General features: G+C 42.3%; 1 protein-coding gene across 2 annotated transcripts in view; it reads right to left on the bottom strand.

Moving 5' to 3' along the window:
• Positions 1-19,847, bottom strand: part of LOC309548060 (charged multivesicular body protein 3) — a 114,307-nt gene that overhangs the window by 10,657 nt on the left and 83,803 nt on the right. For both annotated transcript variants that reach the window (XM_082248029.1, XM_082248028.1), the window contains 2 exons: positions 9,313-9,492; positions 8,085-8,206 (listed from right to left, as the gene is read on the bottom strand). In XM_082248029.1, coding sequence (XP_082104155.1) covers positions 8,085-8,206; positions 9,313-9,492 — 302 coding nt within the window. The remainder of the gene's footprint in view (positions 1-8,084; positions 8,207-9,312; positions 9,493-19,847) is intronic.

The following is a 19,847-nucleotide window of genomic DNA, read 5'->3' as shown; positions in this document are numbered from 1 at the left end:
GGCTTGGAAGGCATTGGTAAATAAAGCACTACCTTTTTATAAGGCTACATACGCCAATAGAGGTGTCCCAACTAAATTTGAAAAGGTGTGGGGTGGTTGGATTAATGATAAATCATTATCAAAACTGTATCTGTTTGTTAACCATTTGCTTTTTGGAGAGTATGGTTCTGATTTTCTTTATAGTCCTTGTGAGTGCATTGTATATTTGTTCTCTGTACCTTGGGAGATCCAACTGTCCATGATATAATGTGCGGTCATTTCCCTAACTAATTGTCACAAAAATATATGGGAGCTGCATTGCTCACTGCTACTGATGCATTGTAGTGCTGAATGTTGAATGTTTCTAAGTTTGTAACTTACATATGGAAAAAAAAAAAGAAAGAAAAAAAGGACATTTTCTTAAAATGGTACATGCTCTCAGTTTAAACATCTGATGTGTTCTATCGAGAACAAAATAGGGTTTAGAGATTTGCAAATCATTGCATCCTGTTTTTATGTAGATCTTACACAGCGTCCCAACTTTTTTTGGAATGAGGGCTGTATAAACACTCAAACAGTCACCATTCATCTTGTGAGCCTGTTGTCAGTGGAGGAGATGTACCCCCAGAAATTAACAGAACCAGAGGCCTCAACTGAGAACTGTAAAGATGGTACCAAGCAGAATATGACAGAGACACCAAGTTTAAATTATATAGTCTTATTCTTAGATAACATTCTTTACAATACTAACAACTAGGGATGCACCGAATAATCGGCGGCCGAACATTATTCGGCCGAAAATAGAAAAAATAGCACTTTTGGTGTTCGGCCGAATAAGTCAAAAGGCCGAATAATTTTGTGCCGAATAATAGGGCTGAACGATAGTCGATATGATATTGACTATCGTTCTGTGGCCGTAGGCGATATTCATATCGCCGAGGTCACGATATTTACAGGGGGAAGGGACTCGGAGGAGGACAGGAGGACTCACAGACTTCCGTGTTAGGCAGGGGAAGCCGGGACACTTCAGCGGTGAGCATACATACATTACTCACTCGTGCACTGCAGCCCGCCCCACACATTCAGTGAGTCTTACTCTCCTCCCTAGTTTTTTCAATGGCACATTCAGGAAGCCAATCACGCCGTGATTAGCTGCACAGCTAACCAATCACGCGTGCCTGCACACCTGATTGGTTCCGCTGTGCCGCTACTCACGGCGTGATTGGCTTCCTGAATGTGCCATTGAAAAAACTAGGGAGGAGAGTAAGACTCACTGAATGTGTGGGGCGGGCTGCAGTGCACGAGTGAGAAATGTATGTATGCGGCTGTGCTCCTTTCCAGGCTACTACTAGTCCACCTCCAGCCTCCTACTACCACCACTATGAGAGACTGTCTGTCACTGTATAATCTGATCGAGTCCACACTGACACTGACTGACTGTCACTGAGTAATTGATGTTACCACATTAACCCTGACCTGCCCAGTGCCCTGTATCTGCAATTAAAATTTACAAGGCTGCCTGCATGCTTCCTGATTTCCATTCCCAGCTTCCTTCCCAATCCCTACAGTGTCACTAACATTAACCCTATGGTACAAGGCTGCAGTGTGCACTGAATCCCATTCCCTACAGTAACATTTAGGGAGAGAGAGAGACATGAGAGGACAAGAGAGAGAGAGAGGACAAGAGAGAGAGAGAGTGAGAGGACAAGAGAGAGAGAGAGAGAGAGAGAGAGAGAGAGAGAGAGTGAGAGGACAAGAGAGAGAGAGAGAGAGAGAGAGACACGAGAGGACAAGAGAGAGGACAAAAAAATTGGCAAAATAAATGGAAAAAATGAAAAACACCGCGTTCGGTATTCGGCCTTCGGCCAAACATTTTATTATTATTCGGCTTCGGCCAAGAATTTCATTTCGGTGCATCCCTACTAACAACTGTAAACTGAATGTTTATTTGTCACCATTTCACTGTAAGCAAAGTGTAAGGAAAGGCCAGCCAAAAAAAAAAGAGGATTTAGGTTCCATTTACATCTAGGAGTTCTGGATCACTGGCTTAATCGCTGCGATTCTGCCCAAAATCCAGAATAACCGCAAATCACAGGACACACTTGCGATACCCGTCATTTCCAATGGCACCCCAATCACAGCGTGATTTTGCCGCGATTGTCACCCGACGAAGCATGGTAAAATTGTGCAAACAAAATCACGGTGCGCCTGTCGCTCAAAAGAAGTTCAGGATGTGATATTTTAAAAATAAAAACCCTGGGTTTTAAATGTGCTTCATAGCCCTTTTCGTGGGAAGAATGGTTACTATATACACACTACTGTGCAAAAAGTCTTTGCCTAAGAGTTATTTTAGGTTTACGAGAATGGTATGCCAATAGAAAGAGTGCATTTTTTGTAGAGCTTCAAATAGGTTTTGTGAAGCAATACAATAAGAGATTTGAAATTCTTTAGCAGACCCATCCTATAATCTCTAGTTTGAAGTTCCCAAGCATGATGCCTCGTGCTGAGAGAACGTTAATCAAGGTTCCCCAATTTGACTGGTAGCAGTGCAAAGATATGCCTGCTTTATCTGACAGTTCTTGTATTTGCTATCAGTTCAAAACCAATCACCTTACATAATGATCATGAGCAAGCTGTTGGGTTTGCCTATCAAACATTACACCTTGCAGAGACCACACTGACCTGAGGACAGCAAGGTGTAACTGTTTAATACTGTAATGGTCACATACAATTACAGTTAAAAAAAAAATTTAAACTTATTACGGTCAAGTTAAAGTATATGCATGTAGGAACACTTAAAGCAAATTATAAGTGAACTGCGGTGCTCAAATGTATAAGCAAATACATCAGTGAAGAAGTTATTAAAAATTCTTGTCACTACCTCCTCTGAATATGTGTATCTTAACATCAAAAATAAATCAAATAAAGTGTGAAATGATTAAAATGCACTATATATATATTATATATATATATATATATAGAGTGCAGCACCACAGAAGCACTCCTTCAACCAAGAAGAAATCTTCACACCACACCCTTAGTGCGCAACTCGCCTCTCCCCCCCATTAGGTGTAAACTCACCAAAAGTTATTTGCCTTACACTCTCGTGTTCGTCAATGAAGCAGTTATCCCAGACGGGGATGATGGAGCCAACCAAGCGATCTCTGCCTCTGCTGTTTCAAGTTTGATCAGCTCATATAATAGGGGACAAAGGAAAGCTCCACTAGTGCAGTATGTTCAACATCCATATACATTTTTTTTTTAAACCTTCACACATTGCACTTACATATATTACATTAAAAACAAGAATGGGATAAAGCTCCTAGAGCATTGCAACGATAAGGTCTAAACATCAGGATGATATCTCACCACAGTCGCTGGAACGTCACCTCGAATCCTTCCTAAAACGTCCTACTGGTTGCCATACAGCCACATCCCGACACGTTTCATCATCACAACTTCATCCCTTCGCTCACACTTTTTTTTTTTTACATATTTTTGATGTTGAGATACACTTATTCACAGGAGGTAGTGACAAGAAATTAATATTTTTTTCACTGATGTATTTGCTTATACATTTCAGCGGTTCACTTATAATTTGCTTTAAATGTTCCTACATGCATTTAATTTGATTATTTAAATTGGCAACTATACTTTATCACTAATATAGTCATCATTGCTTTTTACTTTTTTTGTAATTCCAAAATAAACTTTTATATATATTTTTTCCATGGTGCAGTGATGAACGGGTGCTTTGGCATTCATGTTAGACCACTTATTCTTTTTTCTTTAGGTTATAGTATGTGTCAGTTAATTAGGTGTATTGATGGGCATCAAGATTTTCACAACTCCTAGTCACAAAATCAATAGGAAAAAAACATATAGAAACAGATCACTTTCCCATTAAAATTGTGAGCTCACTGCGGGCATAAGCGTGAGCAAAATTTAACAAAACAAGTGCCAAGGATCACGGAGTAGAACAAGACTAAGCAAGGCATAACCAAACAAAAATGCAGAAATGGCGAATCTTGCAGCATTCCAAAAGCGACAAGACAAAAGGTGGTAATTCTGGATCATGGTTTCTTCCATTCAGAAATGTACTGGCAGACAGATGCATCCAGGTGCTGTGTCCAAGCTCTTTAGCGGAGCACAGTGGTCAGTCAGAGAAACCAAAGTATACCAAAGAGAAACACAGCAAGCTAACTGTCCTTCTAAATCATCAGATGTCTGGCACTGCTATCAGCTTAGAACTGACAACAACAACTGGGACTATGGTAGATGTTATTTATAATTCAGGGAAGTATCATCAGAAGTTACATTCAAAGAAAAAATACTTTTCCGCTCAGGTGGAAGCAAAGCAAAATAAAGAGCCTGTCCATGAAAACACAAGGACTGGAGTTCAGAAAAATTGCATCAGATATTCTGAACTGAGGAGTCAACATGTGAAATACCTGGTACAAAACAAAAAGCTGCTTGTCCTTCAAAGGGCTGTAAAACACTACATGGATGAATGTCTACTGGCAACAGTTAAGTGTGGTTGAGGTTCCCTACTGGCTCTTCTTCTGTAAATGAGTTGGTGATTTGATCAGAACTGATGGCCCCCTCACTGCAATGTGCATTCATCATGCCATATGGGAGGTGTCTGATAGGCTCCAACATCATTCCGTGGCACGACAAGGACCCAAATCACAAGGAAAAAATATATTTATCATCACTGGCATCACTGTGCCAGTCTGGGATTACTTGCAAAGACAGAAGGAAGTCAGCCAAAGGCTGCAGTTAAAGTGTGGAAAGTTCTCGAAGATGCTTGAAACTAACTATCACATAGGTGCCGTCAAACACTGCATGCAAGTGTACCCAATGAAAATTGCTGCTGTGTTTTCACTTGCTTGAAAGTTCATTGATTACAAATTACACTGCTTTACAAAACAGAGATGCTAAGTGAGCTCTGTGCTGCGAAGTAGATAAAAATCCACAATCCAAATGCTGCATTAGCGCTTAGAGGGCCTAACAAACATAATAAACCCTTGGAAGTTTTCATGTTTTATTGTCATAGAAGATTGAATCACAAATGTTTTTTTACGCAATTTGAAATCACTTGTAGAAATATTCCTATACCAGAAATATCCTAAGCCCTAAGATTGGGGCTGGCATGTTGGTGAATAAACTGGGAGCAGTAGATAGGTCGAAAAGAAGGGCCACAAACAAAGTGGCAGCCTTCAACCGCAAACTGCTAGAAAATTGATGGAGCCAACAGCTAACTGGACCAATTCCATCTAAAAACACTCCAAGAAAGTTCTTGAGGCTCTTAAGATCTAGAATAGGGCGAACATGTTTAGTTTTGGAACTGAAGCGGTTTGAGTAGAATCCTTTCATTTTCCAGGACTGGGACAATCACTCTCCGGTGATTGAGGTCATAAAAAATAACTTTTTTTTTTTTTGCAGAATGTAAGAAAGATTTGAAAGCATAAAGCACAGAAGGGAAAGGCTCTGAAATTCCAGCTTGTAACCTCAAGCCACTATATTGTGCACCCACTATTCTGCATAGCTTCTAAATGCCCCCAATTTCGAAGGGACTGTTCCCGATTTAAAAAAACCTCTTTCCTCCTCATGTGTCCCTCATTTTGGTCTGATCTATATAGTTGTTAATAAAATGCACTTTCTATTTTTCAAAAAGTGTTTCTCAGTGATAAACTTTTCATCCAATTTCTAAATTGCTGCGTTTGTAAAATTCAAAAGCCAATATAAAGAAATAGTGTTAAAAGAAAATCACTTGTGGGTTTAACTAATACTTTTGTGTAATTCTCCTTTAAGGGGGCGTGGCAGGGTGTGTGACCTATGCCTACATACTTTTGTTGATAGGTGTCCCTGGTTCCCATCTCAAAACTTTGGGAGGTATGTATCCGCAAATGGCTGCAAACCCCCCCCCCTACCACCACCCAAATGAGTGAAGTCGCTCCTTCATTGCAAAGGACTTGTCTCCTGGCTTGGAGAGCTTTGGAGTCCATGTGTTCTTGCAGAACTGAGACTGGGGCTTGGGCTGAAAGCCTGAGGATTGTAGTTGGCAAAATAATTGCTTTTTGGAAGTAGGAGTGGCAGGTTTTTGTTCTGCAGTCATCGACTTCTTTTTGAGCAGCAATAGGGTATTCTTGCCCACAGTTACCTTTTGGATGTAATCATCCAGGGCAGGACCAAAAAAACATTCCCCATGAAAGAGTAAGTGTTCAACCTGCTTTTCACGAGGCAACTCAGCTGACCAACACTTCAGCCATAGAATCCTCAGTATGTATACCCTCAAGAGACACAGCCAAAATAGCTGTTTCACAGAGTCCTTCAAGCATCCACCAAAAATCTATGGCATGAGAAAAATCTTCAAGGCAACTGCCCGACTTGGTATCCTCGCAGTCAGAGCCGCCATCTTTCGTCATCTGTTGAACCAGATCCACTACAGGCATAATCCATTTCTTAGTGAACTCACTATCCACTGGATATTGTTGAGCAAAATGTTTTGGTGGAATGAACACCATGTCAGGGTGAGCCCAGTCGAAGTAGAACACATACTTTAAATGAGGATGTACAGGTAAAAGACAAAGGAATGCTGCAGGGAGCGCCATGATCCCAATCCTGTGACCTTTGGGGCAAAGGGCTCAGGAAGCAGCAATTTTATGGTCTGGACCATTTCAACCAGAAAACCCTCACGACTAGATTCCTCAGAAAAGAAAGGTTCCACATCTCTGTCATCCAGAAAAGTCCCACCATTTCTACCTCTTCCTCCATTTAAAGAAGGTGGAGGAGAAGGTGGGTGATTTCGCTTGTGACTTAAATGTTGTAAAGTAGATAGGATTATGGAAAGCTGTTGTAAACCCACAAAAAAAGTGGAAAGACCATATAAATGGAGAGCATCAGAGCACCACAAATTATCTGACCTTCAGGGGAGATATTGTAAGGGGAGCTAGAGCCAGGTTCCTCTCTTCTTAGGTTCACCGTAATTTTCCCCCCATTCTTTTCCATCGCTAAGACATGGTAAAGTTTTGGACACCAACTATTAAGCAATCCAGAAATAGCTGAGAGCAACAGGTATCAGGTGATAAAGGCTCAGAAAGGTTCCTACTAGTTCAGTACCAGTAACATCCTCCCTATGGTAAGCAACACATAGCAACACAGTGTGCAACAAGAACAATACTTGCTGTGCCTGTGTGTTAGTACCAGCAAACACCTCCTGAGCCCCGGCCCATTGTAGGCACTTGGAGAGCATTAAGATAGCTGCTGGAGATAGGCTCTGCCTCGCCGACTTCCCCATTCCTCACTGTGCCTGTGCATGCACCTCTTAGTCATAGTGTAATTAGCGCTAGAAAAGTCCCTGTCCACAACTCAGCACTGCTGCTGTCACATAGCACATGGGGCAGCCGGGACAGAGTACACAGCACATCAATAAAGAGGCATTACAAAAGCAACCATACAAGGGCAAAAGGCAGGAACTAAGGGAGACAAGGGGGAGGGGAGCAAGTACACAAGGAATCTTTAAAACTGAAGCTGTGACCAGATAGGAGTTATGACTAGAAGGAGATTTCCCATCTTTTTTTACCAGTATCCAATCACCTGTGGTAGCATAACCTTATTGTAATGGATATGAAGATGCCCTGTATCCTGGGATGTACAATGAATGAAAAAAAAAAAAAGCTACTGTACTAAAAAATAAATGTCCCTTGAGCTGCTGGCTGTGGTTTTAGTTGAAATTCTCTGTCCTCTGCTAATCCCGGCAGCAGCAATATTCCAGTGCTGTGGGGGTTAATACTAGCAAAGGGACCGGTATAAAGTTAGGAGAGCCGACCATGTCCTCCCTTTACATCCCCCTGCACCATTCATGTAAGTTGTACAATAGCTTCCACGAATGAAAAGCAATAAATGGAGGTGGAAGACCTTTAAAACATTGCAAGTACAGTTCCTTTGTGCTGATTTTTCTTACATTTTTGACTAAACTTTGGCTTTCATTTAAATCACTATCATCTATTGTATTTATGATTATCAATGGTTACAAAATAAATAAATCAATCTATGAAAAAATACACTATCAAACAATGGAGTCTCAAACATTCTGCTCTTACCTTCATCATCTCTTTGGAAAGCTCCCTCATGGTGGCCTGGATCTCAGGGATTTTCACCAAGTTCTGCATGGCTTTCATCACCTCTGTGCTCCTCTGTAAGGCTCCCGAGACTTTGAGGACAGCTGTAACACAAGAAAATCACTAAGAAAAATGCATACAAAGCTGTATTCATAGCGAGCACCTCCAGAGTGATAATGTGTGTTTTTTTGTTTTTGACACTTTGATATTTTAATGTCTGTTTTGTATTGTTTTTGCTGTTTTCCTTGAATAAGTTCCTGGATCAATGGAATCTGATGGCCATCTTTACCGATCGGTCTCATGAAAAGGACCCTGCTCCCTCATCACAGGATTTGACGGACAGCAGCCAATGGCTCCCGCTGCCTCAAAGTCTGTGAGAGCAGGGAAGAGAGAAAAGACTGGGAAGCGCTGGATCAAGTGAGGACCCCGAAAAGAATAAAAGGTGGAGGGAGAGGGCGGAGCGATACTGCTACTGGAACATTTTTACCTTTACCTTATCTATTTTTTCTACCACTGTCTCCTATATTTCTCTATCACTGCCCCCTCTACTGTCCATCTATCCTGTAGAAATATTAGAACTGAACCTACATCTAAATAAGATGATCGGACAAACAATACCGAAAATGTCAGCCTACACTGCTCTGGGAAATTCAAACCCAAACCACTGCACTACAGAAACTTTTAAAAGTGCATCTGAGAAGCTGATCCCAAATGCCCATTCACTTTAGAAATAACTTGAACTGATAGAGAAGCACACCCAAACTCAAATGTATATTACCCAATGTATAGAAACGGATGACCTATGTGCCTCTGTTTTACTCCATTGCTTAAAATTATCCTGTGGTATGGGTGTTCTAACCTGGCATGTCTTATTACAGGGAAGCAGCCCTCAGGGTTAGAACTACAGGTTCTGGAAAACTATTTAGGGGGATATGGGGGGGGGGGGGTGGCGATGTAGATTGTCATGGCTCAAATACATGCAAGGACAGATTCTCCTGTAAGAATTTCCCAACAATCTGAAGTGATCCCCACTCACTTCCGACTTTCAGGACAGAAAAACAAAAACTTGACAGAGGTCTTAATTTCTAATCTCTATACAAAATAAATAAAAATAAAAGGATTAGATGGGAACAGAAAGCGAAAATCAGGCATGCACCATAAATGAGTAAAACAAATCTATTTAACCCTTCTCTAGAAAGAAAACACTTACCTAACTGATTCTTCATACTCATGAGTATGGAGTTCATGTGGGCCTTGGAGGCATAGAGCTTACTTATTGCCCGCTTGGACTGCACCACTTCTTTTGCCAGTATTATACAAGCTTCCCTGTTGCCTTTCTTTGCCGTGTCCTTTATTGAGCGCTTGACTTTCTCTTGCTCTCTCTGGATATCTGGAACACATGTACATAGATCATTTGGCATGCTACAAAAACAAGCATTTAAAGTGCACCTGTATCCACACAACTAAACCACCTCTTCAGGTATTATAAAGTTCAAGAGAGATAACATTTCTATTTATTTTGTTTTTTGAAAACGCTTTTCCCTGGTCGATCACATTTAGCAAATTGGTGGCTCTGCCCCTTCCAACCCCTTAACCAAAGACCATGCGACCAAGGTTGACCTGGGGAAGAGACTCAAGTTTGCTTACACTTGTGGCAAAGAAAAACGAATGTGGAAAATCTAGATCGGTTTTGGGGGTCCACAAGTGGGTTATATTACCAGTTAGGATTTTGGCAAAGTTTGACTTTATGTGGAATGCCAGCCTAAACTTTTTTAGGTTTTGATTTCAGTGGGTAAGGATGAGAACTTTTGGCAGGTTTTTATTTCGGAGCATGCCTTAGCTACAGAAGAGGCTGGACTTAATTTTAACGTGGAACTAAACTCCTAGCATACTCACCTCCACCTTCCAGCGATGCAGCGGTTACATCCTTTGCTGGCCAACATCATCCTCTGTCCAGATGCCCGATTTTGGTGGGGGATGTCATCATCCTGAAAATGCGCACAGGAGTCAGTCATTCTGGCAAAGCAGAAGTGTGTGGGGAATAAACGCTAAGTCGCACATGGACACCTCCGAATACATCTGGTAGAAAACTGCTAGCAGACAGTGAGTAAAATTACTGAGAGAACCTAGAAGTCTCAGACTCCAGGTCTGACCTGATCACTAAAGCTGGATACACACTATACAACTTTTGTTGTTAGATTTCCTTTAGATTTACCTTCAACCATGTAGTGCAAGGACCTGCCTGATTGCAAACAAATTTAAAGTGTTTAGGGTTGACCTCATATTATATGGTTTTGGTAACTCTAAAGGAAAAAAAATCTAAAGAAAAAAATGGTATTGTGTGTATCCAGCTTTACATTGTGCCATTTGACTGACAGGCCAGGAGACTCCCGGTTTGTTACGCACAGCCAAGCCTGCTGTAAGTAAATGGCAGGATCATCAACACCACCACCCACATTAACAGCAATTGAGAACTACAATTGCATGATGAGAATAGTAGTTTGTTGCAGCAGCTGCGGAAGTGAAGTTTTCATTCCTTATCTTCTCCTCATGGTGCCCAATGGGGTCTCCATTTCTTCGTATTCAGTGTTAGCATCACACCCTTTAAAAAGGTAAATATAGCACACAATATGCTAAGTGTAGATTCAATCACATGCTGGGTTTTTACTGTAGCAAAGGAGACGTAATAGTATTTACAGGATTTATAAACTAGCCCAGAGTTCAGCATTACCACTATTGTTATCGAGGGCACTTTTATGTTCAGTCAAGTTGACAAAGTTCACATTTCCACAAGATTAATATGAAATCATATGAGATAATATTTTTGTACAGATTTCTATTCTACAATATGTTGACATTTTCTCAATACTGTATCAGACTGGCGCCCTTGAAGGAATAATCTTTAAATGACACAATAAAACCGGTTTTACTGTAAGAAGGTGAGTGATAAATACTGTATAGTGTAAACACCAGAGATGAGGTCATCGATGTAGTCACAAGACCAGCTCACATCAATGTGACTTATTAAGTTGTAGAAACATCTTAAGGATGAATAATGGAAACAGGATAAACCTGAGCTCAATTTTGAGTGCCATGGCAAAGACTGAACACTTATGTACATGCAACATTTTTATTTTTTTTTAGTTTTAATAAATTTGCAAAGATTTCAAAACAAACTTCTTTCATATTGTCATTATAAAAAAGGTAGAATTGTAGAACCTTGAGAAAATAATGAATTTAATCCATTTTGGAATAAGGCCGTAACATAAAATGTGGAAAAAGTGAAGCGCTGTGATGCATTTTAAACCCCAACGCCTTCCAATTCTTGACATGAATCTTCCTCTGAGGGATTTATCCCAGTGGTATAATAAAAACCAGCAAAGAATAAAGCCTCGTACACACGCACAGATTGTTGGCCAACCGATCGGCCGTCTTTTGTCCAGTGTTTGTTGGTTGAAATGTGCTCTAGACTTGCACTGGACTTTTGTTGGCCAACAAAAACCAACTTCAGAAGTGATGTCATGTGATGGTTGACTTTCCGTGTGTTTTTTCTTCTCTGAGCATGCCCAGTCTTGCTCATCTAATTTTTGTCTGCCGAAATCTGTACTGACTGAGGAACAATCGGCCGTTCTTTGTTGGCCAACAAAAATTTTATAGCATGCACACCAGATTTTTTTCGGCCGAAAATTCACAGTTGGTTGTCGGAAGCATCATACTAACAAGCCTACAAATCGGCAGATCGGACGTTGGCCGACAATTTACGGCCAACAATCTGTGCGTGTGTACGGGGCTTAAGATAATCCTGCTTCCAAGGGGAGCGATGCCTCTCAAAAAGGAAAAGCGTAACTTCATCCTTAGGAACCGCAAAGAACGCTACAAAACCCCGCTGTTGAAAAGTTAGTTTATAGGATGTCAGCTACACTTTCAATCCACACATGGGGATAAAGAGGGTTTAAAATCCCAAAAATCAAGCCCAGTGGTCCTTTTTTGGCGGTGACCGAGGAGAGGAGGCATTAGATACCCCAAGGTGTATTCCCCACCAGATGGGGCTATGCTGCAATCTTGGAATATCCTGACTACTGCCTTCCCTTTACCTCCTTTGCGGTTTAATTTTTTTATTTTTCCATTTTTATCCCCATATGTGGATTGGAAGTGTAGCTGATATCCTATATACTAGCTATTGAGCGGCAGTGTTTTGTGCCATTCTTTATGCTCCCCCAGGACCGTTACTCCTTTCCTTTTTTGAGACACATCGCTCCCCTTGGAAGCAGGATTATTTTACATTTGTTGGTTTTTATTCCACCACTGTGATACATCCCCCTGAGGGCGATTCATGTCAAGATTTGAAAGACGTTGGGGTTTATGTGCAATGTTATATGCTCATGTATTACATGATGGCGTTTTACATGTTGATGGACCTAGAAAATATTTGTTTGTCTGTACATGCACGGTGTTTTCATGCATTTTTAATGATATTCTAATACAATAAAATTTGCTGTCATTTTACAATCTTGTTTATTTGGTCCCTTCTTTTTGCCTCGTTCCATTAAGACCCCGTTCACACTGGGGCGACCTGGTCGCCTGACAGGTCGCCGTAGGTCGCCTACCATAGAGAAGCTGTGGACCCGTTCTAATAGGAGCGACACAAGTCGCTGCGACTTGGAAAAAGGGTCCGGAGCTTCTTTGGGGGCGACCTGGAACGACCTGCATTGACTTCAATGTTATGAAGTCCGTGCCGACCGCTCCGAGGTCGCAGTGCGAGCTGCGCATCGCGACCTGTGAGGTCGCCCCGGCAAGTCGGATCGCCCCAGTGTGAACGGGGTCTTATACATTCTGTGTTTGACATGTGGTACCATCTATATCCAAAAATTGGGCCTTTCCTTTATGGTGATGAGTAAATATTAACCACTTCTGGACCGGGCCTTTTTCTGACATTTGTTGTTTACAAGTTAAAATCATTTTTTTTGCTAGAAAATTACTAAGAACCCCCAAACATTTTATATTTTTATCAGAGATCCTAGAGAAAAAAAAAACTGGAGATCCTGGCAATATTTTTTATCACACCGTATTTCTGCAGCGGTCTTAAAAAACTCAAATTTAAAAAAAAAAAATACACTTTTTTAAACACTTTACCACCAGCCACTGTGCTGCTACTGCGGCTCAGTGGCTCGTTATCGTCCAGCGACGTAGACCTACGTCGCTGGACTCCTCCCCCTGTAGGCGGCGCTCGCGCGCCGCCGGAGGCGCGCTCCCGCTGTTTTCATTCACAGCGGGAGTCGGGCCATCTAGTTTCTAGGAATCTCTAGGAATCTAGTTTGGAGATCCACTCGCCTGTGTAAACAGAGCGGGCGGATCTCCTAAGTGACAGGGAGTGACAGATCGCAGTGTTCAGCATAGCTGAACATCCGATCTGTCCCTGAATTACTCAGTCACCTCCCCCCCCCCCCCACACATTAGTAAGCATACATTAACCCCTCCCTCTCCAATAAAATTAACCCCTTCCCTTCCAGTGTCATTTTTACAGTAACAGTGCATATATATGGCACTGATTACTGCAGTAATGTCACTGGTACCCCCAAAAGTGTCAAAAATGTCAGTCATGGGTCCGATCTGTCCGCCGCAATGTCGCAGTCCCGCAAAAAAAAAAAAAAAAAAAAAAAAAAAAAAAAAAAAAATCGCAGATCGCCGCCATTACTCGTTAAAAAAAATAAAAACACCAAAAATGACAGAAATCTTTCCCTTAGTTAGTAAACGCAATAACTTTTGCGCAAACCAATCAATATGCTTATTGTGATTTTTTTTTTTACCAAACATAGGTAGCAGAAAACAAATTGGCCAAAAATTTTAAAAAAATTTGATTTTTACATATTTTTTGGGAAGAATTTCATATAAAAAAAATGTTAAAAATATTGTTATTTTTTCAAAATAAACGCTTTTTTTGTTTATAGCGCAAAAAGTAAAAATCGCACAGGTGATCAAATACCACCAAAAGAAAGCTCTGTTTGTGGGAAAAAAAGGACGTAAATTTCGTTTGGGTACGGCGTCGCACGACCGCGCAATTGTCAGTTAAAGTCGCACAGCGCCGAATTGCAAAAAGTGGCCTGGACGTAAGACAGCAAAATCCTCCGGTGGTAAAGTGGTTAAAATAAAAAATAAGAAAACAGTAAAGTTAGCCTAATTTTTTTTTATAATGTGAAAGATAACGTTATGCCGAGTAAATAGATCACCAAAATGTCATGCTTCAAAATTGCGCACGTTCCTGGAATGGCGAAAAACAATGATACTTAAAAATCCCCATAGGCGACAATTTAAAATTTTTTACAGGTTACCAGTTTAGAGCTACAGAAGAGGTCTAGAGCTCAAATTATTGCTCTCGCTGTAACGATCGCTGCAATACCTCACATGTGTGGTTTGAACACCGTTTACATATGTGAGCGCAACTTGCGTATGTGTTCGCTTCTGCGCACAAGCTAACGGGGACTGTGAGCTTTAGTTTTATTTTTACATTTTTTTTTTTTACATTTTTGAAAAAACAACAATATTTTTCACATTTTTTTATATGAAATTCCCCCCAAAAAAGATGTAAAAACCAATTTTTTTAAAAGTTTTTTGCCAATTTGTTTTATGCTACATATGTTTGGTAAAAAAAATCGCAATAAGCGTATTTTGATTGGTTTGCGCAAAAGTTATTGCGTTTACTAACAAAGGGAAAGATTTCTGTCATTTTTGGTGTTTTTTTTTTAACGCGTAATGGCGGCGATCTGCGATTGATGACTGCGACATTGCGGCGGACAGACCGGACCCCTGACTGACATTTTTGACACTTTTGGGGGTACCAGTGACATTACTGCAGTAATCAGTGCTATATATATGCACTGTTACTGTAAAAATGACACTGGCAGGGAAGGGGTTAATTTTATTGGAGAGGGAGGGGTTAATGTATGCCTGGTGCTTACTGACGTGTAGGGGGGGAGGTGACTATGTGATTCATGGACAGATCGGATGTCCAGCTATGCTGAACAGTCCGATCTGTCACTCCCTGTCACTATGGAGATCCGCCCGCTGTGTTTACACACAGCGGGCGGATCTCCAGACTCGATCCCCGACGATCGGGTAAGAGCAGCGGCGATCGCCGCTGCTCCTCCCCTGGCCCGACTCCCGCTGTGAATGAAAACAGCGGGAGCGAGCCTCCGGCGGCGCGCAAGCGCCGCCCAGAAGGGGAGGAGTCCAGTCACGTTAATACTACGTGACTGGACGGGAACGAGCCACTCTGCCGCAGTAGTATTCCCGTAAGCGGTAGTAAAGTGGTTAAAAAATACTAAACAGTAAAGTTAACCCATTTTTTTTGTATATTGTGAAAGATGATGTCACGCCGAGTAAATAGATACCCAACATGTTACGGTTTAAAATTGCGCCCCCCCCCCCCGTGGGATGGCGACAAACTACGGTCAATAGAGATCTCAATCTGCGACGCTTTAAATTTATTTAACGGTTACCAGTTTAGAGTTAGAGTGTAGCTCTTTTTTTTTAAATTATTGCGCACGCTCTATTTCGCGGCTCGACTTGCGTATACATTTTTTTTTGTGCGCGAGCTAACGGTGACGGGGGCGGCGAAATTTTATTTTTTTTTTTTTTCCTATTTATTTTTTTTAAACTTTATTACAGGTTTTTAAAAAAATATATATATATCTGATCACTTTTATTGCTGTCACAAGCAATGTAAACATCCCTTGTGACAGCAATATGTGTGACAGGTACACTTTATGGAGGGATCGAGGGTCTAAAAGACCCTAGACCCCTCCACTACACTTCCCTGTATGCAAAACGCCGAAAACGGCATTTTTGCATACAGCCGTTTTTTAAATTTGCCGCCTTTTGCAGCACAGTAACCCGGAAGTGACGTCATGGACGCCGCCTCCGGGTTACGTCATCGGAGCCCCGATCAATGCCGTTTCCGGCATTCATCGGGACTCCATCCAGCCGGCGGACGTGCCGGCTGGGTGCTCGGGGTTCCCGGTGGGACGGGAGCCCCGGGTAAAGCCACGGAAGGCGGCAAGAGGGGGGGGGGTGGGGGGACATCCCCTCCCGCCCCCCCCCCGGGTAACGATCGAGCGGCTCCCAAGCCGCATCGGTCGTTACCGACGGAAAGCCGACCGTCGGCTTCAAACCACGGTACCGGGATGATGCCTCTAACTAGAGGCATCATCCCGGTATAAACCCGCAAAGTGTACCGACGTAGCGGTACGTTGATATGCGGTAAGTGGTTAGAGATTGCTTCCACTCCCCTCCAGGCTGGCCCTGAGCTCCGAGACTGCGCTTCATCCATCTCATGGACAGAACTGGTAGTTCAAAAGACTGTATGATGGACTGTTTTAAATGCATCCCCTGCTTGCGCCACCCACACATTGTTTGATGGTTGTTGTTGAAAAAATAATAAAAGTAGAGCTGCACGATTAATGGAGAAAAGAAAAAAAAATAAAAAATCGCAGTCTCACGATCTTATAACGGCATGTCTTCGATTCTTACAGAGCTGTTCTGTGCTCACTCACAGCTGTCAAGAAAAAAAAAAAAAAGCCTCCAGCAAATGTTTAATAAACATTGTTAAGGCTGCTAGATAACTATAAACACAATGCTTTACAATGTATCATTTCGATATTTTAGGCTACATTCACACCTGAGCGTAGCGTTTTCGCGCGTTTTTTACCGCGATTTTTGTGCAGGCGTTTTTAGATTGAATAGAGACCAATGGAAAACGCCTGTAATCTGCCCAACAAGAAGCTCATGTACTTTTTTGAGCGTTGGGCGCTTTGTATACAGCATCAAAACGCTTTAGATGTGAACAGGGGCCATTGAAATGAATACGATTTGTCTTGTTGGGCGTTTTGAGAGCTGATCCTAGAGCAGAAAAACTCCCCAAAAACGCCCAAAAACGCCTACATGTGAACGGAGCCTTAGATCAAAAGGAATGAACTTCCATCTGTAAGGCCCCGTTCACACTGGGGCGATCCGACTTCCAGGGGTGACCTCCGAGGTCGCGGTGCGAGCAGCGCGCCGCGACCTCGGAGCGGCCGGCACCGACTTAATAACATTGAAGTCTATGAAGGTCGCTCCGGGTCGCCCCAAAGAAGCTCCGGACCCTTTTTCTAAGTCAGAGCGACTTGTGTCGCTCCTATTAGAACGGGTCCACAGCTTCCCTATGGAAGGCGACCTACGGCGACCTGTGAGGCGACCAGGTCGCCTCACAGGTCGACCCAGTGTGAACGGGGACTCAGCAAGGGCAGTTTAACCTCAGAAAGACTAATGCCTCGTACACACGCAACGATTATCGGCCGTCTTTTGTCCAGTGTTGTTGTGTTGGTTGAAATGTGCTCTAGACTTGCACTGGACTTTTGTTGGCCAACAAAAACCAACTTCAGAAGTGATGTCATGTGCTGGTTTACTTTCCGTGTGTTTTTTCTTCTCTGAGCATGCCCAGTCTTGTTCATCAGATTTTTGTCTGCCGAAATCTGTACTGACTGACGGAAAATCGGCCGTTGTGGTGACGGCCAACAAAAATTTTATAGCCTGCACACCAGATTTTATTCGGCCGAAAAGTCGCAGTCGGTTGTCGGAAGCATCATACTAACAAAATCGGCCGATCGAACGTTGGCCGAAAATTCACGGCCAACAATCGTTGCGTGTGTACGAGGCATAAGGCTTCATTCACATGTCAGCGTATCGATCGCGGGCAGAATCACCGCGATTCTGCCCGCGATCCGGAAATCATTCCAAATAGTGGGACGCCTGTGCGTTGCCCGTGATTTGCAATAGCACCCCAAACACTCTGCGATGTTGCCGTGATTTGCGCCTGGCGAATCGCGGTAACATCGCGCAAAAAAAAAAATCGCGGGATGCATGACGCCCAAAAAAGGTACAAGAGCTTCTTTGGGGCCTCATGCGATTTTTTTTGTGCAATGTTACCGCGATTCGGCAGGCGCAAATCGCTGCAACATCGCACAGCGTTTGGGGTGCTATTGCAAATCACGGGCAACGCACGGGCGTCCCGCGATTTGCAATGATTTCCGGATCGCAGGCAGAATCGCAGTGATTCTGCCCGCGATCGATACGCTGACATGTGAATCTAACACTTGTTGCTAAAAAATATTTTTTTTTGCTAGAAAATTACTTAGAACCCCCAAACAATATATATTTTATATATATAAATTTTATTTCTAGCAGAGACCCTAGAGAATAAAATGGCGATCATTGCAATCTTTTATGTCACACTGTATTTGCGCAGAAGTCTTTCAAATGCAGTTTTTTGGGAAAAAATACACTTTAATAAAATTTAAAAATGAATTAAAAAAAAAAAAAAGAAACCCTAAAGTTAGCCCAATTTTTTTTTTGTATAATGTAAAAGATGATTTTATGCCGAGAATCGGGATCTTTATTCTAAGCAAAAAAATTAAGATTCTCATTTTATCCAGAATCGTGCAGCTCTATAATAAAGCCTATAATTTAAAAAGGAACAACATCTCCTGGAATCATTTAAACTAAAGAAATACGTAACCCATACAAGTACATAACCACCAAGTCACTATCAAACTCTCTTGATAACAATAGAGGGAGCGCTTCAAGTTTCCCAATTTGTAACAGTAAGGCCCCTTTCACGCAGGCGGACCATTCAGATCCGCCTGTCCGTTTTTTTGGCGGATCTGCACGGTCCCCCCATGCATTCCTATGGGGCATCGGATGTCAGCGAAAACATGTCCGCTGACATCCGACCCGATCCGTCAAATCTGGACGGATGGAAACCCTATTTTCCATCCGTCCAGCGGATCGGATGGCATCGGATGAGAACGGACCGACGGTCCGTTCCCATCCGATTTCCCCCATAGAGATGCATGGGGAACTGACAGCTCTGTCTCCGCACACAGCACGGAGAACAGCTGTCATCCTCCTGCTCAGCGGGGGATCAGCGGCTCGATCCCTTGCTGAGAAAAACGGACCAACGGATTTAAGAGCCAAAAATATTGTTTCACGTAGCAAAAGTCTAGGGTATCTAGGCCAATGCTCTTCATCTAGAATGCCCAACAAACATAAACTTAGGGGTGAAGGGGACAGGCATAGATAGTACTGCCAATAGGAGATCCGCCAACTGCTTCCAGTACATAGCAATCATTGGACAAGACTTCATGAAATGAGCAAATTCTGCTCTGGGCCTAGCACATCTAGTACAGTTGGAGGTAGGTATGCAGTGCATACCATGGAGTCTAACCGGGGTCAAATAAAATTGGTGAAACATAGAATTGTATCAGTTTGTTGATTATAGCAGGAGATACCGACAAGTGGGAGGAGCAAGCTTCCTTCCCAGTCCTTTTTAGAAAGGTTTGGTATTGGTGATGGCCATTTAGAACGAACCCTAAATGGGGGCTTTCTTTTTATTGCTTCTTCAGATTCTCTCCAGTGCAAATGTCTGAAGGCCAAAGTCATGTGATCTCTGCCAAATTGATGGCTTAAAGTTCAGGTTGGCCGATCCTTTAATCCAGCAGTAATGATTAGACCAAGCACTTAGACTGTCATTTATATAGCCAGCACCAAGGAGAGCTTGGACCAGCAGTTTCTCCAGGGAGGGCAATCACGGAAAATTTAGATTAACACTTAAGTACATGTTTACTTTAATAGTGCTAAACATTCCCTTCCTACTAAACCAGCTAAGATCATAAAAAATGGTCAAAATAATTAAAATGCAACTTTCCCCTAATT

Source organism: Pelophylax lessonae (assembly GCF_965119305.1).
Source record: "Pelophylax lessonae genome assembly, chromosome: 1".
NCBI lineage: Eukaryota > Metazoa > Chordata > Amphibia > Anura > Ranidae > Pelophylax > Pelophylax lessonae.
This window is presented reverse-complemented; position numbering and strand designations above follow the sequence as displayed.